This window comes from Sturnus vulgaris, chromosome 1 (genome assembly GCF_052056855.1).
Source record: "Sturnus vulgaris isolate bStuVul1 chromosome 1, bStuVul1.hap1, whole genome shotgun sequence".
NCBI classification, from domain to species: Eukaryota; Metazoa; Chordata; class Aves; order Passeriformes; family Sturnidae; genus Sturnus; species Sturnus vulgaris.
In genome coordinates this window covers 44,855,300-44,880,694 of record NC_142243.1, presented here as the reverse complement: position 1 = coordinate 44,880,694, position 25,395 = coordinate 44,855,300, and the positions used below count along the sequence as shown (strand labels likewise).

General features: G+C 39.5%; 1 protein-coding gene across 5 annotated transcripts; it reads left to right on the top strand.

Annotated features, from left to right (window-relative positions):
* The first annotated feature begins 2,172 nt into the window (after positions 1-2,172).
* On the top strand, positions 2,173-25,395 carry TOPBP1 (DNA topoisomerase II binding protein 1). 5 transcript variants are annotated; one of them, XM_088165172.1, is made up of 28 exons: positions 2,173-2,223; positions 2,499-2,586; positions 3,164-3,298; positions 3,844-3,987; positions 4,507-4,688; positions 4,801-4,994; positions 5,777-5,956; positions 6,880-7,049; positions 7,580-7,743; positions 8,705-8,949; positions 9,141-9,460; positions 10,224-10,396; positions 11,295-11,506; positions 12,081-12,370; positions 14,061-14,231; positions 15,165-15,283; positions 16,338-16,461; positions 16,815-16,967; positions 17,458-17,566; positions 18,155-18,347; positions 19,157-19,305; positions 20,253-20,416; positions 21,330-21,444; positions 21,968-22,135; positions 23,021-23,157; positions 24,110-24,199; positions 24,652-24,813; positions 25,159-25,395. In XM_088165172.1, the coding sequence occupies exons 2-28, from the start codon at positions 2,506-2,508 to the stop codon at positions 25,300-25,302; spliced, it is 4,488 nt and encodes a 1,495-aa protein (XP_088021298.1). In that variant the 5' UTR covers positions 2,173-2,223; positions 2,499-2,505; the 3' UTR covers positions 25,303-25,395. The 5 variants fall into 5 exon arrangements, with proteins under 5 accessions (XP_088021298.1, XP_088021286.1, XP_088021289.1 ...); XM_088165160.1 differs by having other exon boundaries at positions 19,157-19,383; XM_088165163.1 differs by having other exon boundaries at positions 14,061-14,234.

Genomic DNA, 25,395 nt, shown 5'->3' with positions numbered 1-25,395 from the left:
TAACAATTACAGTAGACTTGTGCACACACTTCCCTTCAGTTCTTAAGATTACAGTGCCATCATGTGGTCTCACTGAAAAGTTTGATGCCAACAAACCTGCACTACTCCAGGCAGGCTTTTGGTGCTTTCCTCATTCATAACATTTTTTAGGATTAATTTCTTCACAGAAAGGTGATTAGATGTTGGAATGGGCTTCCCAGGGAGGTGGTGGTGTCACTGTCCCTGGAGGAGTTGAAGGACAGACTGGATGTGGCTCTCAGAGTCATGGTCCAGTTGGGTCATGGGATGGGCTCGATGATCTCAGAGGTCTTTCTCAACCTAATTGATGCTGTGATCTCTTTTCCTAAGAAAATCTCCTAATGGAATGACTCTCCCCACTACAGGCATTATCAGTATCATGCAAACAGCAGCAAGCCACTACTGTGGCTAACAATGGAATGGAGGTCCATTGGATGAGTAGGCAGGGTCACCCTGTCATGATGCAGGCAGATGCCGAGAGTGCAGTACAGGATTCCAGGCCCTGCTCCGGAGGGAGAACATTCCACGTTCTTGTCCACAGCTTGGAAGCCACAAGCTGCAAGAATGAAAGTGAAGTGCAAGGTCCTACACCTGGGTCATGGCAGTGCCAGACACAGTTCCAGGTTGGGTGTAGAAGCGATTGAGAGCAGCCCCGAGGAGAAAGACTTGGGGGGTGATTGTTGACGAAAAATTCAACTCACTCCACTCTTCTCTGGCCACAGTAACCACTGTGCAACAATTTTTTGCTTGGAGGAAGCTTCTAGCAGCTGCTCAAAGAAGCCACCCCTGCAGCCCACCCCTGCAGCCCCCCAGCTACCAAAAATCGGGCCTTCCTAACCCAATGCAAAGAATCTGAAGGGGGCCTGCAGGGAAGCCAGAGAGGTACTCATAGTCAGGAACTGAAGTGATAGGACAAAGAGTAATGGGTGTGATAAATGTGATTCGTGCTAATTAAGTTGTAACTATATTAACAAAATTGTATTTAGATCAATAGAAGACAATTGTTACAGAGTGAGAAGGGGGAGATGGGTGAGACAGGATAAAAGACATCTCCCAGATGTTGGGAGTCGAAGAAGGAGGTTGGAAGAAAGTCAGACAAGAATAGTCGAAGGACGAAGGTCTGATAAGCGGCATCTAGAAATACAGCTTCAACCTTGAAGCTGTCAAAAATGGAATGATCACAAGCATGGGACTTAATTAAAGTCATGTTATGGAAAACATCTGCTCAGTCACACAGGGCGCCTGCGCTACCTGCAGGTCACACCTCGGTCACTGATGATGATGATGAGCCTTCACCGGAAATAAGACCCTTAAAAGGATAAGAGACCCCCTAACCCATTAGTAGAGCATGCGCCGTGCAGTATAGTTATGTAAATTTTAGGAATAGAAACTAGGAGGAGCTTTCTAGAAACTTCTGTAACTTACAGTATATAAGTGGGATTGTTAGCCTGGATGCTTTGATACGTGAGGAATGGCGAGCCACTCCCCGTATCCCCGGTCGGAGGGGGGCCCCTCCCCGGTCGGTTTTGCTTATGCTTTATACGAACCTCAATTATACTAAATTACTTACTGCCAAATTTTGTATATTCTTAAATATATGCACTTTGATTGTTTCATCTCCAATACTTTAATTGTCATCTCCAATACTTTGATTGTATTCATTTTGTTACTATTAAATTTAATCTTGTTGCTTGATAAATTGGGAAAAATAGAACATCATTCATAACATGGGCACAAATTGAAAGAGGAGAAATTTAGATTAGATATTAGGATGCAATTTTTTCCTGCGGCAGTGGTGAGGAGCAGATTGCCCAAGGAGATTGTGGATGCCCCATCCCTGGCAGTGTTCAATGCCAGGATAGGGTATAGGGTATTCAGTGGGACGTGTCCCTGCCCATGGCAGGGGAGGCTGGGACTAGATGCCCTTTCAGGTCCCTCCCAACTCCTTATCCCTCTGTGATTCCCTAAGTTCCCCTCCCGTCTTCCCCTGCGGCCCCGCGCGCCCTCAGCCAGGCGCGCTCCCCGCCCGCTCCCCCACGCGTGCTCCCGGCGCACCCTGCGGGCGGAACGCGGGCTCGCAGCCACGCGGAGCCTCAGATCCCGCCCCGCCCCCATCCCCGAGGCCCCGCCCCCTCAGCCCTGCCTTCCCCGTGCAGACCCCGCCCCGCGCCTGCGCAGTGCCAGCACCGCCGCTTTCCCGCGCGGGTGAGGGGCTGGGGCCGGGCCCGGTCTGTGGGGTTCGGGAGCGTGGGGCGCCTGCTGTTCAGCAGGGACCCTTCCGTGCGGGCCCCGGGCCCCGTGGGGAGCGGGCCCCCCGGTGGGAAAGGGGCCTCTCGGTTGGGGGCCGGCCTGTCGCCGCCCCTCCGTCCCCGTTTGAAGTCGGTGCCAGGCTCGTGGCCCGGCGGGGACAGGGACAGGGGCGAGAGGGCTTCCGGGCCGCGGCGGGAATGTCAGGGCGCTCACTGGATTTTGCTTCTTAGTTGAAGGATGAGAAATAGCAAGGAGCCGTTTTTTGTGAAGTTCATAAAGTCTTCCGAGAGTTCGCAGTATTTTTCTAAAGCACTTGAGGTAAGTGGGTTTGGTCACCTGTGTAAGCTTGTGAACTGGCATGTGATTTCTGTGTCTGAGTTAGCTGATTGTACCATGCAATAAGCTGACTTATATGTGTACACCTGGAAATAAAGCTGTTTCTATAGCAGGGGTGCTTAGTGTGTAATAAAGCTTGTTGATTAAGAACAGTTTTGTTGGAGAATTTCATGAAATAGCTTCAATTTCAAAACCCGTAGGAAAGGGACATGTAGTCTGGAAGGCCTGGATGGTGGTCACTTATCTAAGCACGGACTTTGGAAGGACACTGTGCATTGTTTTACTGTAGGAGGTTAGTGGGAGCCAAAGGCACTGTATGGCAGGATCAGGTCCTTAAGGCTTCTGTGTCAAATGTTTAAGTCAGAATATTGTGAAGATTCAAGGGAATGAAGGGGACACACATGAGTTGTTTCAGCCCTTTCTTCTGCCTGTACCTGTTTGCATGGTAGCTTTGCTGGGAGCTGTTTCAAGGATGTGCACTTGTGTAATTTGCACAGGATTGCCTCTTCGTTAATTATTTGCTGATTAAATAAATGTTGTACACATCATTTACCTGCAGTCTATAAAAGAATTCCAGTCAGAAGAACATCTCCAGATCCTTGAAGAAGAAACAGTACTCAATATAAAAGAAAATGATAAGTCACTTTACATTTGTGATCCTTTCAGAGGCATGGGTTTCAATCATCTCCAAAAGGTACGTCACCCAGCAACTTACTTAGAGCTCTATTCTTTCCTTTTTAGAAGCACTCATGTCCATACTTAGATCCTGCATGTTCTTTCCTGCACTGAGTGCAGCAGTGTGAAATTCATCCTGTGTTTAGGGAAGACGGTGACCAGCAAAGCATAATGATGATTTTCAAACATTTGGAAAAGTAAACGGTATGGTTGGTTCTGATCCTGCTGGAGTCCCTAAGCTGGTTCTTACACTGTTTATCTCCTGATAAAAATGATTGTGTTTGATCTGCAAGGAATTGTCTAGTGGACAAGATAGGCTGGCTGGAATTCTTTGGCCATAGCCATAGCATCAGCTGCTTTTACTGAGGCCAGAAAATCTACAAGGATTGTACAGAAAATCCAGAACTGAAAGTAAAAACTGTCAGCTACCTGGAGGTGCTAGAGAAGGCGGAAGACAGACCAAGAGCCCTGCCTTCCTCAGAATTCAGAGACAAGGAAAGCCATCCTGATGCCAATGTACCCTCTGCTTATTTTCTTTGTGCTTTCCCTGTTACCTTATTGTAGCTTGGCTGTAGGATTGTTGGACCTCAGGTGGTTCTGTACTGCATGCAGTTGCAGCGGTGTGTCCCGAGAGCCGAGTATCCCGTGTACAACATGACCATGGCCGACGTGACAGTGTCCTGTACCAGCCTGGAGAAGGACGTGAGGGTAAGGCCGTCCCAGGGATGGATTGTTCAGCTGGTTATCGTTGATACTTGCTTTGCACGGCTCATTACTAAGGCAGCTTATATGTCAGGGCATATATGTCTCATTGTGCCTGTGTCTAGATCCATCAAGTCTTCTGTAGCTTGCAGACTATGTATAGCTTATTCACATATTAATACCACTTAAATACGATTTTATATGTTTACTTTATATTTATTCTGGTATGTTTTTTCTAATACTACCTAAAACGTCAACCATCTGCAAAATTTTGCTCGTACAGTGTGATTGTTATGTTTTTATTTAGAGTATATATTATGTTCAGCTTATCATAAGTGCAAATAAAATGGAAATTACAGTTACGTTTTTATGGCTTCCATATATATCTATTTAGTATTTTTTTAACAGTTTTTAGGGGAGATCATGGACAATTGAAATCCATGTTTTTGGTATAAGGTGGACATGACTGTCACATAGGGGTTGTTTTCCCCTTGATAATTTTCTCTATTTTTTTTCTCCATCCAGGAAGAAGTTCATAAATATGTGCAAATGATGGGTGGATGTGTATACAGAGACCTCAACGTATCAGTAACTCATCTTATAGCTGGAGAAGTTGGCAGCAAGAAATACTTGGTAGCTGCTTCCCTGAAGAAACCTATTTTACTTCCCTCTTGGGTTAAGGCATTGTGGGATAAGTCTCAGCAAGGGTATGAAAAAATGAAAACTGTTTTGGTTAATGGTAATTTTTATGTACGGACTAATTTATTTTCCTAGTTGATTTTACTTGCAAAATAACTGCTTTCTCTTTCATTCCTGTAGCATAATGAGGTACACTGATGTTAACATGGAAGACTATGCTTGTCCTGTGTTCCTTGGCTGCACGATTTGTGTCACTGGCTTAAGCAGCTCGGACAGGAAAGAAGTGCAGCGCCTCACTGCTGAGCACGGTGGGCAGTACACGGGGCAGCTCAAGATGAATGAGTGCACTCACCTCATAGTTCAAGAGCCAAAAGGTAAAACTGACAGAATAAATGGTGTTTTCGCTTCTGGAGTTGAAGTAGTGTGAATGTGTGTAAGCACAGAAGCTTGAACTGCCTCTGTGGCTGCTTCAGTGTTGCTCTTACTGCTTCTCTTTAGGGAATCACTTTTGATGGAAAGATTAACACAGGGCACCTTTGCTTCACCATAAAGGCATGAGAAAGAGAACAAAAGATGAAAAAAAGCCAGAGATATAGATGGTATTTAAAGAAAGGAAAAGGGAAAATCATAGAGGGTATGAAGAAAGAAAAACTTTTTTTGGGAGAGCGGGATAAGACTTAATGTGTACCGTGATTGAAATTGGATTGTGGCCCAGTGTTTTTTAACTGATTATTCTTTGTGCCTTCCAAATTCCCAACTAAGATAAAATGAAAGCTCCTTTTTCTTTTAGGAAGATGAAAGGATTTTAGGTTTCTTATGAGAAAAAAGGAAGGATTTTCTTTTTTCCTTGATTTTCTTCCCTTTGCCTACAGTGAAATATGGTGGGATTTTTCGACCTTTTTTTGTGTTCTTGAAAGCTTTAAGGCCTTTTTTCCTTTTTGTTTCTTTAATGCCTTGTCAGACCATGAGATTTTTCTACTCTACTTTAACTGCAGCATAAGCATATATATTATAATATAATTTGTCCGTTAAAATCAGTTATTTGAATTTCTGAATTTTCTTAATGTCCAGCCATCTTTCAGCAATCACTGTTTGATGCTTTTGTCTTTTAAAGATTGTGACTTTTTTTTTTCTAAATTTTGTTTACATCTGGAAGGTCAGAAGTATGAATGTGCCAAAAAGTGGAATGTGCACTGTGTGTCTGTGCAGTGGTTTTCTGACAGCATCAAGAAAGGCTTCTGTCAGGATGAGACAATGTATAAAATAGAGACTGGATCAAAACTTAGTAGTGCACCCAGTACATCAACACCTACAAATGACACCAGCAAGCCTCCTAGTAAGTAAGATATTTATATTTTAAAATGTGTTTCAGTAAGGTAGGAAACATTTGTATTAAGGTGGAAGAACTATTTTGAGATGAGTAAGGTGCTTTCTTTTATAAATGGTGGTTTGACAGTTTGGGTTCTAGATCTAGCTTAAGCTTGAAACCTAGCAGATTGCTTTTATGCACATTGAGTATTCCAGCATGCTTAGACTTGGAACATGTGGATGATTGTTAAAAAAGTGAGCTTGAGTTAGGTGTATGATTGTTGGCTTGAGAACTAGTGGTGTATATCTGTAAGTCCTACAAAAGCACAACTGTTCCTACATTTACAGTTTAAAACAAGTGTATGCAATGAGTTTAATCTCACAGCAGTCTTAGGGGTGGGGGAGGAAACAAATAAGTTTTTATTAATCTTTTTCTATTTTATTTTTCTTTATACACTTGTTTTTGTTTATTCCATGCTAATAACAGAAGGACAGTTAAAAGTATTTTGTAAGCACACTTGGTAGGCTGAAAGATATAGCCAGATTTAATGTGCATCCACCTCATACTGAGTCCTCTTAAATTAGAGTTGATTTATCTACAATAGAGAGTTATGTTTAATTTTAAAAGTATTTCTACTAGGTGACCACAAAACTGGAATAACAGCTTTGAAAACAAATCTCATTGGCTGCTGTGTCACAGGTGCCATCCCTTAGGAAATAAAGAGAAGATGCATCAGCACTCTTTTTAGTAAGATGCTGCTCAATCTATGTGTAAAGAAACCCTTTGGTTTAGCAAAGGTTTTACTTACCTAGTATTTTTCATTCTTCAAACTTTACATTTCCTTATAGCACCACAAAATTTTAAGTGGCAAGTTTGTATTTTCTTCAGTGAAGCAGCGGAGAGAGCTGAGCCGAATCTAATGCCTCTTTTTAAATTTTTTTTTTTTAAAGCTCATACTCTTTCGGACGTCAGCCACATTTCCAATATCAATTTGAGTGGTGTTAATGAAACTGCATGTAGTTCAGCTATGAGCAGCAGACTGGAACCTCTTTCTGATGAGCTGGAAAACTTGGACATAAGTTCTTTTCAAGCCCCTGAAGATTTGTTAGATGGGTGTCGAGTATGTTTAACAGTGTATACTTTGAAATGTTCCGTTTTAACAATGCAAAAGCAACTATGGTGAAACACTTGCATTTTCTGCTTGAGTAAAATGTTTCCAGGGTCAGCAACAAACACCAGATTTATTTTGTGTCCACCTGGTTTTGTGTGTGTGTGTCTACATATCTCTGTGAGTATAATTGTATTAAATATGTCGTAGAAGTATAAAAGTTTATATTTATAGGCATCTGTATTTAAACATTGGAGTGAATGAGTTTTAGAATTAGTGTGTGGGTTTTTTTTGGAGTTTTTTTCTGTTTATGTGATTTCACAGTGGTACACATTGAAGCTGTGCTAGATTAATTTGCAAAGATAGATTAATCTTTATAAATGCTTAACTTTTTTGCTGCTTCTCAGAAGTTGCAGCACTACTTTTTGTGTTCTGCAGCAGTTGTAGCAAATTATAGCAAAACATTCTGCTTTATTTTTTCTTGAGTGTTTCTTTTTTTTAACATTTTTAAGGCTCTATTTGTTGCTCTGTTCTCTTTGTAGATCTATCTCTCTGGCTTCAGTGGCAGGAAGTTGGAAAAGATGAGAAAGCTTATTAATTGTGGTGGTGGCGTTCGATTTAATCAAATTAATGAAGATGTTACTCATGTCATTGTGGGGGAAAATAATGATGAGCTGAAAGACTTTTTGGACAAGACAGCTCACAGGTTGTGATAGCTTTATTGCTTAAGGTCTAGTTACTCCTCGTTTTCTTTCTCCTATCACCTTTGAGGTCCCTAGTGCAGAAAATGCATCAAACTGTTGGAGTGAGTTCAGGGGAGGGGCCACCAAGATGGTCAGAGGGATGGAGCACGTCTCCTATGAGGATGGGCTGAGAGGATTAGATTGAGAAGGCTTTGGGGTGACCTAATCGTGGCTTTCCAGTACCTGAAGGGAATCTGTAAGGAGGGTGGAGAGGAACTTTTGGCATATAGACATATAGAGGACATATAGAGACAGGACAAGGGGGAATAGCCTTAGACTGAAAGAGGGGAGGTTTACTTTAGATATTAGAAAGAAATTCCTTACTGGAAGGGTGATGAGACTTCTCTGGTTGCCCAGAGAAGCTGTGGTGCTGCATCCCTGTAAGTGTCCAAGGCCAGGTTGGATGGACATTTCAGCAACCTAGTCTAGTCTAAGGTGTCCCCTGCTCATGGCAGGGGGGTTGAAACTAGATGATCTTTAAATTTCCTTCCAAACCATTGTATGTTTTTTTGGAATCACGTATTGATTTGAAAATACTAAGTAGTTCCTGATTTGAATGAGGAGACTTACAGCTAGTGGTAATAAGTATGTCCACACATACTTTTCAGTACTGTATCTTTGTGAAGCCATGGGTGACCTCAGCGAGTAGAAAAGCACGTGTTCTTATTGGTGAAAAGAGGTGTTAATGTATTGGTATTTATTGGTACATTGAGGAGGAAGAACTTGGCAATGCAGCAGTGGCAGGTATAATTTATGTTATAGAAAATAATTATGACATGCATTGTTCTCAGACTGAAAGAATTAAACTTTTAAGGGTTGTAAATTGCCTTAGTATTAGAGTTACAGACTTTGTGTGTGTGTGTATATACTGGGTTTTTTGGTCTGAAACCTGCTGTAACATTTGTATAACATTTTACTTTATAGGCCTCATATAGTGACAGCAAAATGGTTGCTGGAGTCATTTGGTAAAGGTTCTCTATGTCCAGTGGAGCACTATATCCCTCTAAATTACCAGCTGTTAGAGAATCCAATTTTAGAACCTGGAACGAAGTCAATTTTTCCCAAAAAAAAGAGTCTCTTGAAGAAAGACACTGGGAACATTGTAAAGCACCAGAAAGCTGCTGAAGATGACTTCCTCTCTCAATATGTAAATAACTGTTCTACAACAGGTATGTTTTAGGCTCTGCATACTGTAGAATGTTTAACTACTCATAATTAACATTTGAGCTTGCAGAATAACTAAAACCTGGCTGAAAACAGCACAATCTTGTAATTTCTTCATGAAACTGTTTTGGGTTGTCTTTGATGTTCAAACAATTATTATGCTTGGGTTTTGTTTTTTTTTTTTTTAACCTTCCAGATGAAGTTGAAAAATTAACATTCAGAACCTTCAGTGATGTTACTAACTCGACTGCCCAAGGAGAGAATCTACCTTCTGTCTGTAATGGATCTTTGGCAGAGTCTTCTCCACTGGCTGAGGGAGGCTTATTTTTCAGGAAGAGCTTTCTTCTTCTGGGTTTTGGTGAAGAGGATGAGTCCTGCATTGCAGACATTATAAAGGAAAATGCTGGGGAAGTTCTGCCACTGCAAAGCAGAACCATTGCAGACTACGCTGTGGTACCTTTATTAGGATGCACCGTGAAGGCAACTGTTGGTGATGTTGTCACAAATACATGGCTGGTAAGGGAGTTACACTTTTTCAATTCCCAAATAAACAGGTATCTGTATTAGAAATTTGTTTTGTCAGAATGCAGTTATTATTGGCTTAAATATAAAGAAGATACTGAAATATTAGCTTCATTTAATTTGAAATATGCTAAACAAAACTCTTCATTAAAGCCTCTGCATCTGTTGGGTGTCTTACCTGTTTCACTCCATTTTCCACACAACGCTTAAGTAGATGTCATGACCCAGGCTTAGAAGGTCTGACAGCATTCCGTCTAAATGAAGTGTAGAAGGAGCTAGGTCACAATAATGATTTGATATTTTTATTTGTTTCATGCTTTTTATAGCTTTTTTTAAAAAAAATCGTGGCAGAAGAGCAAGTCTTTGTAGCCTAAAAGTCAAAGAATACTAACCATATTTGGCAAGAGCAGCACTACCTGCTGTTAGTAATTTTCAGTGTTAGGTAACTACCTGTGAATTAAAACTCTACAGACCCTCACATCATGCACTGAATTGGAAGCCTCCAGTTTTATGGGAACCTGCAGGGTTGGAACTTTAGTAACTGAAAAGTTCTGAATAATGCTTCAGTATGTCAAACTTGACAAAATAGACATGGTCTAAAAAAGAGTTTGTCTGATCTAATGGAACTTAATTTGTCTAACGTGTGATGATGGAAGCAGGATTGCTCTTGTTGAGTCCATAAATGCTGTTGTAGACTTGCTGAAATCTTTTTTGCTTTGGCTTGATTTACATTTTTATGTCTTTCACCTTCTTGAAGATAACATGTGTGGAACAGCAGGCCCTTTTAGATCTCCGATCCAATCCACTTTTCACCCCAGTCCTGGTAATGGAAGGAGCTACCCCTCTGGAAGATTGTGTTCTTTCTTTTAGCCAGTTCACTGGTGCAGAGAGAGACTCCCTTGTTTATCTGGCAGGACTGCTGGGAGCCAGGTACTTCTCCTGTCACAGTTTCTCTTGTCATTAAACAGTCAGTGTGCTGCCATTATGCATTTCATTTCTTCTGTGTCAATGTTGGAGTTAAAGCTCTTTTGAATTCCATTCATTTACAAAACCTGGTGCTGAAGCAATGAGATATCAGTATATAGGTCTTTCATTTTGCTCTCTTTTAAGGAAGTATGGTCAGTACTCACACAGTCAAATTTCTACGAGAATATGCTCAGTCTCTTATTTCCCAGTAACTGAATCTCAGTAGCTTTTTACTCTGCTCTTGAACCAATCAGTGAAAGTCAGGTTTGCAGATCTGGCCTTCCAAGTTGCTCTTTGGTTGTCTAGGAAAGAATCACTTCAGTACTATCTGGCTCAACTTCATAAGAATAAATTCCGTTCATTAGCTAGCTCCTAAGAAATGGTGCCCTATTTGCTTAGAGTTCACCAAGATCTTTGAAAAACTTTTAAGAAAATCATGTTTAGTCATGACATGGCAATATTGTGTAGCTTAGAGTAAGTACCATTTGATCTGGTTTGACATGTTCGATTCATCTTGCTGAAGAATGTTAGGCCCAGTATATGATTTTAAAATGGGGTGTTGCTGGAGTATGAGAAATACTGTTTTCAATGCTGGTAGAAGCAAAACTGTAGCATTACTGTGTAACATTTTTGTTGTTGTTTTGGGGGTTTGTGGGGTTTTTTTGGGGGGTATTTTTGTGGTTCTTTTTCTTTTCTGCAGGTTAGGCTGTAAAATGCAAAGTGAGTTGCCTTAAATATCTACTTTTATTGGTTCTTTTTCTGTTGTGAGAATGCAAGTTATAATAGTATAAATGTGTCCTAGATTAATGTTGTTTATGACTAAATGAAATCTAAATAAAATGTTTAATCAATCTAATTGCAGAGTCCAAGAATTCTTTGTGCGGAAAGCCAGTGCCAAAAAAGGAATGTTTGCCAGCACCCATCTTGTGGTGAGAGAACCAAATGGCTCCAAGTATGAAGCTGCAAAGAAGTGGAATTTGCCAGCAGTCACTGTAGCTTGGCTTTTGCAGTCTGCAAGGACAGGAAAGAGGGCTGATGAAAGCAAGTTCTTGGTTGAAAATGCAGAGGCTGAAGGTTGGTTCTTAGCAAGTTAGGGGATATGACTGTGTCATTGTTCTGTTTGTTCATGTTAAAGAAGGCAGGTATGATGGAATTTTCTTTCCTAATACCTTCAAAGTATTAGAGCGAAAGGATATTTTTCCAAATATTAAGATAAAATTGTAGATTGGTTTGATTTTGAAAGGACCTTAAAGATCATCTAATTCCAACTTCTTGCCATGGACAGGGACACTTTCCATTGGACCAGGTTGTATATGCAACCATATTTTTTCCTGCTGTTGAGTTTTGATTACAGAAATGATATTGTGTGTTTGCTGCAAATCTGGTGGAGCTAGTGGGGTCATGTGGTTATCATTCAGTTGAGATTCAAGCTCAGTGTCTCAACTTTGTCCTTTTTGACATGTATGCTGCTCTGTAGCTTGCATGGGAATTGATGAGAGATCCATCTTAGGATTTCAGACTTGTTAGTCTGCAATGATTTGGTGCCCCTCTCTTCAGATCTTCATGGTTTTTATTTTTAAATGAGTATGTGAGGTCTGCGTTGAAACGAAAAGCCAGTTTGCTTGCTTATATTTTGTTTCTTTTAAAGATACAGAGAGTTTCATTACTCAGCTTAGCAAGACACCAGCAACTGTTAAATCTCCTGATTCAGAACTGCCTACTCATCTCCTTGAAGCTGGAAAAAAAGGAGCTGTGACCCCCCTTGATATCAGAAGGTTCCAGAGTAAAGCTTTCCAAGCTGTAATCTCTCATCATACTGGGAAGACGACCCCTGTTGCACAAGGGGGACCACTCCAGAAAGAACCATCTTTAAGTCTTGACACACCATCAAAGTTTCTTTCCAAAGACAAGTTGTTCAAGCCTTCTTTTGATGTAAAGGTGATTTTTGCAAACTTTTTAGTCTGTGTGGCCAGTACTGTTTAAGATGTGCATAAACTTAAAACATCACAGAAACCTGTGCTTTTACCCATTTTATACTGTTCACATACAGACTTTCCCTTTTGAAGAAAACCAGGAAAACTGTCTCCTTTATTTATATAGTTTAGCCTGTGAACTAAATTTGTTGAATAATAAGTGCTGTAATGTCCTTAGCAAAGCTCCTCTGTGCTTATTGCATCATAAGCTTGTGTGTCCTACACCTCAGACAGTATCTAGTCTGGGTTCTTTGCATCAAGAGACTGATAAATGTGACAAGGCAACTTAAATTTGCTCCAGGTATTCGGAAACAAGTGTTTGCATTTTCTGATTAAGTGCTACTTTGATGACATTTTTTAATGTAATAGCTTTAAAGCAATTACAAATCTATTATTGCAAGCTGAAAAATGCATGGGATTTTGGTTTCAGTGTCTTATTCTGAAGGCCACAGTAGGCTAGAAAAGGCAGCAGAAAAGCCTCCCTGACAGTTAGTAGAGCATGGAGTGGAAGGGAGTGTGGAAATACAGCTGGAGAGCAGGGCTCAGAGCACTGCTCAACTCATGACTGAAGTGGATATACTAAGTTGGGTGTGCCACAAACCCTGGCAAGCTGAGGCAGAACCCTGAATGGAGAAGCTAAAGGTATGCTTGGTGTGCTTTGTTTTAGATAAATCATGCAAGACCGTACATGCCTATGCTGGTCTGTGCAGAGGGTCTGTGCAGAGTTCTGATTAAGTATTGTTACTTAGAAACACCAATCTTGAGATTGTGTTGTTTTTAGCTTTAGTTGGAAAGGTCTATATTGATGTGTGAAATCAAAAAATCAGCTTCATGCTTGCATCAAACGGGGGTCTCATCTCTTCTTTATGTAAGTGGAGGTCCTGTTTCTTTGTTGATCGTCATCAAGGGAGTATCTGCACTGGAAGAGCTCCTGAATAACTCAGATGTGCTTTGGAAGGCTTCCAATTTGTTTTTAATTTTCAAGGCCTTAACTGAAAGATCAATGCATTGAATTCCTGCAGAGTTGTTAGTTTTTTTGGGGATTGTTGTGGGTTGTGTGTTGTGTGTGGGGGGGTTCTGTTTTATTTTTTAATCCCTCTGCCCACAGGAGGACAAAACTTGTTGCAAATGTAGAAGAATCCAGTGTTCTCTTTAGCTAGTTCTGCTTCATGAAGTGAATGCTCTGATAATTTTCAAAAGCAAGATATTCTAGACCAAAATTTCTTTTTTTATATAAAAAAGGACAGTGTGAAATGATATTTTAAAGGTGCAGATAGAATCATATATGCAACTCTTGTGGGGCAAGATGCGAGTACATTAAAGTAGTTGGCTGGAGTTAGGAATACCTGGGTCAGGTCACTGGCTTTTCTACTGAGGAGCAGTTCTCAGTGATGGCAGTGAACAGAGAGATTAATAAACTGTTGTCTTTTTGTTTTGCTTCTGCAGACTCTAAGATTTGGTTTGCCTTGTACAACTTTTGTGTAGTGGTACTACAGTTGCACCTGGTAGCTGTTCCTGTAGTTTGCTGTACTGGTTTAGGAGTATGAAGTCCTACTGTATTTGTAAAGCTTGCACTTGAATGAGAATTTTGTGAGGTGTTCATGAAAGTCAGTTGGTTTCTTTTTTTTTTTTTTTTTTTTTTTTTCTTTTGGTAGGATGCTCTGGAAGCTCTGGAAACTCCTAAAGGTCCTGAACAAAGAACCAGGAAACCGAGCACACCTCTCTCTGAAGTCATCGGCAGAAACTTGAAAGTGGCACTGGCAAGCAGCACAATGCACGCAGCAGCTCTTACTGCCAGCCCTCAATTGGCTGCTGCACAGCCAGAGGTGGTAGGAAATTTGAGAGTTTAATTGCTGGAGTATAGATTTAATTAAGAAAAAGCTTTACCTTTTGTGATTTCAGTTGCAAAGGAATTTGTGAATCGTTATTTGTGATCTATTGGAATACAAATTCATATGATTGTGTTCTTCAATGACAGTTAAAGGAATGTAGGATAGAGGAATTTCCTCATGGAAGGCAAAGAATTTTAAAACCTTTTTCTACTATCTGCACTACTGTCTTGAATATTAAGCAGTTGCTAAGTAGCATGGCATATAAGTTGCTAAGTAGCATGGCATATAAATATGTACCACTTTAGACCCTGTAGTATTGGAATGAGATACCACACTCAAGAAATTCTCAGAGTCCAGCTGAACAAGGTTAGATATTTTGTCTTTGACTAAAGTTCAGAGTCCTTTATTAATGCATGTGTCTTCTTTTCCTGCTTTCCTCTGGGCTTAGTAGGAGAAGAAAAGTGAGAGAAAACAAAAAGATGTAGGAGGAAAGGGATTATTTATGTGTTGCTTGCCATGTTAATGCACTGTTTACTGTTGAGGGGGGGCAAGAAAGCTAATGACCTCTGGAAAGGGAATGCTGCTCCTTGTTTTGTAGCTCCTTAGTCTTACTTCTCTCACTCCTCTACAGTGAAATACTTCAGTAGCATCAGGTTTGATAATTCCTTAATTTCAGTGTTCAGCCCATGACGAAAGGAGTAGAGTATGTTCTAGGGAGATGGACTGAATCTTGAGACATTCTTAGTGCATGGTAATAATGCTGGGTTATGAGCATGGGTAGGGGAGCATAAAAAATAGAGGAAGTGTGTTTATCTTAACCTTTGTTGTCACTGCATATTTTGCTACATGCTTCACTAAGTAATAAAGTACTTTTGTTATTGATACCGAAGCCTTCCAGTTGTGACTCTCCTGTTTTTATCCCTGCAGCTTGACCAGGAAGAAGAGCCCAAGCCTCTAGCTGATGCTGTTATATATGTTAGCAAAAAACTTAGTAAGAGGCAAAGGGAGCTGAATGCAGTAGCGGCTTCTCTTGGAGCAGACTACAGGTATCAGCCAATACCAATGCCTTCTGAGCTTTTGCACTGATGTGAATTCTAACAACTTTGAGTCTTTACGTCCTAATATGCCTTTTGCTACAGCTAAACATAAGATTTCACCATCCGAAACAACATTACAAGTCATCCATTTGTAATGTGGAATAAGGCCATTTTTCCCTGCCACATCCTCAGTCCCTGTGTTCTTTGTAAATCTCAGACTGTTTGTCCAGAAGTCTCCTTTAATTGCAGGAATTTTCTTTTTCTCCTTTGGTTTGAAGAAGTTTAGCTTTTGGATGGTTTAACGTTTGCTTTATATTTTATATTTTGAATCTAATGTGAATTTGTGTATATTTCTCCCTGGCTCAAAACAAATTATTTTCTAGATTGTAAGCATGGCTAAGTCAGTGAAAAGCTTAGAACAGCTTAGGAAAAATAGATTGTCACAAAGAGAAACTGCAAACTTAACATTCTTTATTTAAGACAGAATTCTACTTCCACTAAATCTGATTTTTGTGTTTTGTTGCTGATTTTTATATGTGTTATTATTTATGGTGTGAAGGAAGTTACACTTATGTTTGGTAGTACCTTAGAAATGCTGTAGATACTTGGATTAGGTAGCAAATACTTGTTTTTATCTGTTTAAAAATTAACAGTCCTCATTTTTGTTTATTTTGACCTTCAAGGATGAATATTTCACTTGCAGTTCAACGTGACAACAAAAGAAAAAGCTCTTGTCCTGGATCACACATTCTTTTCAGAAACTGTTTTAAAATTCCACTTAAATAAAAACAAAATGTAAAGCAAAACCCCTACTTTCTATATATTTATCTCATTTAGTTTTATTTTCTTCAGGAATGCCTTCAAAACATGTTGAAGTTGTGCTGTCATGAAACTGAATGCTGTCTTTTTTGGCAAAGAAAGTGGGCTTATTGTTTATTGGGCCATAACAGAATAAGCAAAAGTAGTTTAACTTGAACAAGAGACAGGACAATTTCTGAGCTGGATTTATGATACTTTTTGATAGAAATTCCATCTTCAAATTGTGTTTTGTTCTCTTTTCCAGATGGTGCTTTGATGAAACAGTAACACACTTCATCTATAAGGGAGGACAGAATGATAACAATAAGGAGTACAAATCTGTTAAAGAACGGGGTATACATATTGTTTCAGAACATTGGCTTTTAGAGGTATGAAGCTTGTTTTATTCCCTGTTTAAAAGTAAAGGGAAATGGAGGCTTAAAACCAATCATATGGCAGTGGATTTTCTGTATGCATTTACACTAAACATATATAAGGACTGATGTTTTGCATCCTGCTTTGAATTAATAAATTGAGTGATCCTTTTCACTGATGTATATTTATCTTGTTCTCCACAAGGAGAAAATAAACTCTCTTCCACTGAAACTTCTGCTACGTTTTTCCCAGAATGGCAACCACGTTTTTCCCTTTGTGTGAAGTACTTCTTTGACAGTGTTTTTTTGAAGTTTCTTTTATCTCAATCAGTTCCTCATCTTTTTCTTATTAACTGATGTTATTACAGAGTGCCCGAGAATGTAAACGGCTTCCTGAATCTCTCTTTCCTCACACTTACAATCCCAAAATGAGCTTGGACATCAGTGCAGTGCAAGACATCAGGCTCTCCTCCTCCTCCAGTAAACCTCTTTCAACTGGAAAACCAGCAGATGAAAATGAGGTATGGTGTGTGATAGGAATGTGTCTTCCATGAAGTGATTTGAATTCACTTAATAGTTATATTAACATAGTAATAAAAACATTGGTACTAATTCAGCAATGTCCTGAAGCAGGTTTAGCTAGTGATTAAGAGTAGCTAATGCAGATGTTCCTTAAGGTTTTTCTGCATTTGTAATATTCATATTTTAGGGTGATGGAGGAAAACACAGGAATTTCAGGATTTGCTTTCCAAATTTGAAAAGATAGATGTCTTTTCTTGTAGGTAATGAGATCCAAGATGTGGGCTTGCTTTAGCAAACATTAAAACTGCAGAGTAGGAGTTGTCACCCATGCTACTGTTCACTGTTCTACTGTCATTGCAGTAGCAGAAAGGTTAGATTTACTCTCAGGCAAGATTAATGATCTTCAGAATTTTTACAAGTGTCACACATGGTTAAAAAAGAAAAAAAAAATTGGTGTATGAGAAATCTATTTGTCTTCATTGGTTTTAGATTATTCCAGTGTATGAAGATGATGCCGAAGATGATGTAACTACTGACGAAATAAAGAAAACAGTCAATGTAGGGGAAGAACAAATTGCAGCAAGTGAATCCAAAGGAGGTAAATGTAAACCACTGAATATTTATGGACTATCAGATTATCAATATGAGTCTTTGCAGTTCCAGGTGCTGAATGCTAAAATCTGGAAACTTTACCAGTACATTAATATGCTACCTAAAGTACAGCTAGCTTTTATTGCTGCTGGATGCCAGAAAAGGGTTTTCCTCCCTATATTAAAGATCTTGACAGCCCGCAAGAAAATCATGATCATTCATTGGAAGATATTTAATTGCCATGTATTTGTTTTTAAAACACTGAAGTTCATCCTTAATGTGACAGGGTTTTGTTTTGGAGTATATGTTTTGTAAATGAATGTGTTCTGGAAGAATTGTGGATCTAAGATTGTGTAAGGAGATTCAGAAGTGAGCTGGAGATTTCTCCTTGTGTCTAAGAATAGGTGACTTAGGGCTTATGTGGTTTTTCTTGATATTCTTACCCATATTTTTCCTCTTTTTAATGTATAGTCTTTGTCCTGGTGGGGGAGGGAGGTTGACTGGAATTTCAGTTTTCACTGAAACAGTGAGCAGTTGTTCACTTTTCACTTGTTATAGTATAAGAGTTGTGATATTATGAGTTTTGTTTCTTAAGTTTTAACCCAAGCACTAGAAATGAGGGAGAACTTCCAAAGGCAGCTGCAGGAGCTCATGTCTGCCACATCACTAGTGAAACCACAAGGGCAAAGAGGATCACTTTCCAGAAGCAGCTTTGATGGTTCTCCAGCCACTCCTGATAGCGCACGGTCTGTGCGAAATGGCCGCAGTAGGGTCTTGGAAGCTCTAAGGTATGGATTTATATTTAAATGTACCTTGTTTTGTCCTTACATATATTTAGACATTCATTGCAATTTGAGTAGGCCTCCAAGGTTTTCAGATGTGTTGTCTGTTTCTGCTAATGTGCTCGAGTTCCTTCTCCTGCAATTCAGGATCTTTAACTGGATGTGTAGGTAAAGCCAGAATGTTCTTAATCCCCAGTGGGTATCTTGGTTTTGGTTTTTTTTAAATAGAATAGTATGATTGGTTTTAATGTTCAGATTTTGGACTGGCTTATTTTCTTTCTCTTTAGAATCCTTAGCGTTCTTATAGATTTTGAAGAAAGTGTTTATGAATGCTTACATAGGTCTTAAAGAAACAGTCGGCATTACTGCAAAGCACCTCTGTGAATATTTCTTCTCTTTTATTTTGCTTTTCTCTCCAAATGGAGAATAGGATTTGGACTCCCATCAACACTGATATGCAGTAAGACAGTAAAGGAACCCTTGCAAAATTATTCAGTTAGCTTGGCACTTATTTGCCAATAAATAGGCTCAATAAAGAGTAAGGTATGCTGATTTTATAATAATTTATTCATATGTATACAATAAAAATATCTACTGGTACTTTGGGTGCCCATTTTCAGCCATGCTGACACTTAGATTCATAAAGCCAGGGTGCTAGAATGCTTCTATACTGAAATTTTCCTCTTTCTCAGCTATAATTTCTAATAATGAGGTCACTTGGGTGCTGCAGTTGATGTGATCATTAACACATTGCCTTCTAGAGTGGAACTCTTCTGTAAAATCAGTCTGTAAGGTATCTGTGGTTTTTCCCTTAGGCAGTCCCGCCAGGCACTGGCAGATGTAAACACAGAGCCATCCCAGAGTGAGCAGATCATTTGGGATGATCCTACTGCGAGGGAAGAGAGAGCAAGACTTGTCAGCAACCTTCAGTGGCCTAATAGTCCTTCTCAGTACCTTGAGCAAGGTCAGAGTAACACCGGTAAAAATGTGGATGAGTCTGCCCTCAGAGGATCTGTACCTGATGCAGAGATGGCTGGTATAGGTAAAATTAGAAATGCAATATCCTTGTTCTGTGCAACAGCATGCATTTGGTCTTTGGGACTTTTAAAATACAGTAGCATTTGAGTTCTACTTACAAAAAAAGTGAACATTGTTGGCATTTCTCAAATGCCAAAAATACAATTTCACATCTTTGAGCTCTGTTATGTGTTGCTCTTTTTTAAAGAAAAACTTTCTCATTCATTTGTGGTCAAATACACTTGTCTAAAAATAGATGGCTGTGGCTCCAAAAAAAGCCAACCACTTGAAAGACTTCATAAAATTTTCCAAGCTATTTTGCCTCCAGATAACCCCTCAGGTAAGTATAGTGGAATTCAATACCATAAGCAGAATCTTTTCCATTGTAGTGGAAATATTTATAGGTGAAAAATTGGGGTAAAAGATGAATTTATGGACCCAAAAAACCAAGATGTGTCAAGTTGTTGAGGGACATGCTTGGGTCAGGATTCGGTAAAGATACATTATTTGTGTTCCCTGTTCTTCTTGACGTCTAAAGTCTGTTGCTAGGACTAAGGAAGCAACATACCTTTTCTGCCACAACCAAATGTTTTTTCATCTGTTTTGCTTTCTTTTTCTTCTGAGACAGTGGAATCCTTTTTTTCTCTCTCCCTGCTGCCACCAACTCCTTCCCTCAGTCTACTTGTAGAGTTGCTGTGACAGCAGTCTTCCTGAAAACTGACCTTATCCTAGAGGAGGTTAAAGCAAATTAGAAATATATAACTGTATAAGAAATATAACTGTACATGTTGTAGCAGCAATTGTAGGGATTTTTTATTTTTATTTTATCTTTTACTTTATAAATAATTATATTGTGCCAAAGGCAAGTCATGCAACACCACTTTACTTTCACAGCTGTTCCTGAGGCTGAGGATGGAGATGTGATTGAAAGTTTAAAGAATCCCATATGTAGAGATCCTGAAACGCCAGTTAAGGATAACTTGATCCCTACTCCACAGGCCCCCAGCATTGCTTTCCCGCTTGCTAAGCCTCCTGTGGCACCAGAGCCCAAAGAAAAGGTTTGTCAAATGGAAAAATATTTATGATGCATCTTAGAGATGCAGTAATACTTTAAGAAATTTTGAATTTGATGATAAATATAAAATGTGCAGATCTGCATTTAAAATCTTGAGGTGGATTACTTTTGTGCAGTTCTATTCTTTTTTCTGTTCTTTTCAATACTCCTCCTTACTTTGTAATTTTTGAACAAATAATATCTGCTAAAAAAAGTAAAGCTGTTTAGACAAATAAAGCTTTTTGTCTCATTAGTTAGTGCTGGAATGCTGAGGCAGGCTGTGGAGTGAAGAATTACTATGTGTCCTACTTGGAACTCCTCCAGCCATGTTAGGATGATGGAAAAAAATGTAGGCCTTTGTTTCTTTGGTGGTATCTGGAATTTTATGTTTAGGTTCAAATGGGAAATTATTTTTCTGCCAAAATCTGGTTTAAAATTCTACTTTATTGTGAACTTGGAAAGGGAAATGAGCTTATAGTCTCACCTGCAGTGTGTCACTTAATGCTTAAAGTTTCAGCAACTCTGTGTCTTCAGAAGCGTAATGTGCCATGTTAGTGGAAAGGCCCTCAAAGAATATAGTATTCAAACTTGATATAAAGTGAATGAATGAGGCAGTGTGATAGATCAATGCTGATTTATTCATGTGTTCAACGTGGCATTCCATGGATGTGAATGAAGGATTACTTGTTACGACAGATTAGTTCAGCTGTGCCCTTAAGAAAGGGGGAACCAAGAGGATGTTCAAGCAGGAGCCTAAGGGTAATTTGATAAGATCGAAGCTTTTTGTCAAGTGACTGACAAATTTGGTTCTGCTTTTCCCAGCTAAAAGAAAACTTAATATATAAATAACCCAGAATATTTGGCAGAGAGACCTAATTGTTCTGTCATATTTTCAACATCTGTTACTGTATTTCTAGGTTGTTACTGAAGATGAGAAGGCTGATGAAGAAGCAGAAAAGCTCCGTAAATTTCAGCTGTCTTCTCTTAATCCTCAAGAAAGAATTGATTACTGCCATCTGATTGAGGAATTAGGTATCAGATACTTGTGAAATGCAAAGCATTGTATGTGTCTGTATTTGTCTGCTCAGCTGTGGCTTGTTGGGGAAAAGAAAGGGCTTCTATTAGTGACTCGTCAGATTTGAGGTCTCAAATTCATGGCTTTCTGTGCTTGTGAGCAATTCTTTGAATACAGTATTACTATTATGGGAGTGATCAGCTTTGCCATAAAACAGCCGTGGTTTTGTCTTCTGATGGTTTTCTTTCAGCTGTCTTCACAACAGCCTCATTCTTTACTGTTGGGAGTGCCCAGGATGGGCTCTCTTCTGATGTCTCTCATTCCTGTGTGTGTTGCTGTGGCATTTTACAGAGCCGCTCTTTCCTGGCTGCTTCTCCCTCCCTAGCAGCTTCTGCCCAGTCATTTCATTAATAATAATCTCAATGTAATTTTGAGCTGAGTTTTCATCTGAATTCAAATAATTCTCACTTTGAGTTGATCCTTTCTGTGTGCAGCATGACACTTAGATAATTTGAATCCAATTCATTCCTCAATTTCAAGGTGGAATAGTACTTGAGAAACAGTACTTTGATCCGAGTTGCACACACATTGTTGTGGGACATCCTCTTCGGAATGAAAAATTCTTGGCTTCGATGGCAGCTGGAAAGTGGGTGCTTCATCGTTCCTACCTGGAGGCGTGTAGAGGAGCTGGCTGCTTTGTTCAGGCAGGTGACCCTATCACTAGGATATCAATGTGTTTTACATTTTTTGCATTTATTTTTGTTTTGCACTACTAGGAAGAGACAACTTCTCAAAACCAATTGCTAGTTTAGGGTGCCCAAGCCATGGGAGTTTTAGAGAATCCAAAATCTGAGAAGTTTTTGGCCAGCTTTGTCTGAAAACTAGTCCTGCACCAAACTCCTGGTATAAGATAAATGAAATACCTATGCTTTTTATAATTGCTTCTTAAAATTGAGTCTTTGAATACCTTTTGGTAAATTCTTATTGTTGTCAGCTAAATTTACATGGCTCTTGTTAAACCAAGAATAAAATCTTGATTCTTTCAATAAATGAACATATATTATTTTAAAATAATTTGATTTTATAATCATGTACGTAAATATTTTTGAACTCTACCTCTTCTGATACCTTCCTGACTGTTAATTTTGCAGTTCTCCTAGGTCAGACAGTTCTTCTACCTTGATTTGGCTAACATTAAATTAATGCCTGTAGATTGCTTCATATCCTTATGTATTAAAAATCACTTTAATTGTTTTGGAAGTCACTGCAGAAACATAGTCAGTATTATCCAGTGGCTTGAGTTGCTTTGTCCTGCTGTTGAATTCTGTTGTACATGTAACGGCAAGAGGAATCAGGTTGTGTATAAGACTTGATGTTACAGAAAACATGAGTTAATTTAGATAAACATTTGCAATCAATTTTACCTAGAGCTGTTTTGGCTAGATAAAATCCACATATATAGCTAGAGTGAGATGGGATTTGGTTTTTAGGGTTTTTTGTTTTCTATTTGGTGTGGGTTTTTAAAATCTATTTTTCTGCTGGTAAAGTTGTCAGGACTGCTTTGTAATTCAAGCTTATGGTTGTTTCAGGAAGAAGACTATGAGTGGGGAAGTAACTCTGTACTTAATGTTTTATCTGGAATCAATGTAAACCAGAAGAAACTAGCACTGGCAGCCATGAGGTGGAGGAAAAAAATTCACAAAGGGAGACAAGAAATGGGTATTGTTGAGGTATATAGATGCTTCTGTAATGTAAGCTGTACAATGTGGATGGACAGGACAGGGATTGTCACCAAGAAACTAAAAACTTCACTGTCAGGGGAAGGCAACCTGTCTTGTTACCAAGAACAAAATGTCTTGGCTTGATATATTCTAGTTAGGCAATTTTGTTTTTTTAAAAAAGTTTATGTGATGGTATATTAAAAGTCTTAGTCTCCTCTGAATCAGTGTTCGTGTTTTGCAAGGCTGGAATGTGGCTACTTACATATGTAAATGTCTCTCAGCCAGTAAGATGATGTTTATTCTTCAGAGCTCTGATTGGAGAGCTGACCTAACTCAGCTCTGCTAGGAAACCAAAACTAGTTACTAGTTACTGGTTTCATAGTCTTTCACTGAGCTTTTTGGAAGTCTGACTTGAACTCCCCAAAGCCTTTCAACTCCTCTCAACTCGGGCACTGCAGTTGAGGGTTCGTTGAAAGGTGATGTTTCAGTTATGTCAGGAAAAGTCATGTGTGTGTTTAACAGTAACCTTTTTAAAAGGACTGCTTGTAACAAATTCTCCATGCCCTTCGCCCATCTGAAAACCACACTGAGTGTTTGTAGGAGGCAACCAGTTGGCCCTCTCTTCTGTTACTGTAACCAAGTGCATGCTGGGGGAACTGGGGAAAATGTTTCCACTTAACTGGGGGTTTTTGAAGATAAATTTCTTGCAGTGTCTGGTGTTTTGGAAAGCATGCTCTCTGCAAGTGTCTTTTCTTAGACAGGGCTGGGTGGCAAGCTGCTGATTGTGGCCCAGTAGCTGTATGGTCTGGATTTTTTTTTGGCATGCATACTTAAAGGCAAAACTTGGTAATTGCAAGTCTTCATCTGATGGATATTCTCAAAAGGAATAAATTATAGATCCATTAAATCTTTGTACTTTTTCAGTACCAGCATACTTTTGACTGAATTGTCATTTTTCTAGGGAGCTTTCAGTGGTTGGAAAGTGATCCTGAACGTTGATCAAACCAAGGAAGCAGGGTTCAGGCGTCTTCTTCAGTCAGGAGGAGCAAAAGTATGTAGTTGTTTGAAAAAAATAATGAAATACATACATGTTTGTTTAATTATTTTTTTCTTTCTGTTTAATTCTGTGCTGGGCATTTTTCATGTGAGTAAAAGGTCTTAATGAACAAAATTGCTTACACAGCGTAGTTGAGACATGGTCAAAGGGTGGGAGGAGAAAGCTTTGTCATCTTCACTTTGCAAGTGGTCAGGCAGAGCAGCTTGTCTGAAGTTACACAAGTCAGTACTGCTGGTGGGAATTGAGGATAGAATTTCTGTGCCCTGCTCTGATGTGAAGGATCATCCTTTTGGACAGGTATGTGATGGTACAGAATGCAGCTGTAAATGGTATTTGATTTCCCACTGCTTTCTGTTAGTTTGATGAGCGAAACTAAAGGTCATGAACTGCATTTGTCTTGGGGAAGAAACACAACTAAACTTTCCTGGGTTGTGTTTTGTCTGTAGGTGTTTACTGGCCATTCTGCATCTCTCTTTAAAGAAGCAACTCACCTCTTTGCTGACTTTGGTAAGCTGAAGCCAGATGACTCCAGGGTTAACGTGGCAGAGGCGGCAGCCCAGGGAGTGAACTGCCTCAAACCTGAGTACATCGCTGACTATCTCATCCAGGTGGGCACGCCCACGGCTCCCCACCTGCCACACTTCCCAGCCTCCTGCAGGGGACAGCTGCTCTACCAGGCACGGGCCTTCTTTGCCAGGAATTGTGGCCATAAAATGCCTGTGCTGGGGGCTTTGATCTGAGACCTCAAATTTATCCTCTGACATGACTTGTTCTGGTGCTGGCAGTGGGATCTCTTGCAGGGTAGGGACCTGCTCACAGAACGTATTTAAAATGTAGGTGTGTAATGTCTGTTTTGTTATTTTTCAGTTTTAGACAACTACTCAGCTATTTCTGTTCTCTCAGAAGCTGCTCTTCTTGAGCTGACCCACTCTTTTTTTCTTTCTTTACTGAAGGATCCACCTCCCCCTATGGAGTCTTACTGCCTGCTAGAAGCTGAGTCTTGCCTTCAGAATAACTCAGATCTTGGAACTGGATTATCCCAGAAAAGAAAAGCACTGGGAGAAATGAGCAGAGTCAAGCGATCCAGAATACACTAAAGCATATTCTCTTTTCTTAATTTGTACATTTTTAAATATTTATATTTTTTCATTCTTGCCCAAAAAATTAAAAGCTTTGAGTTTCACTTCTAA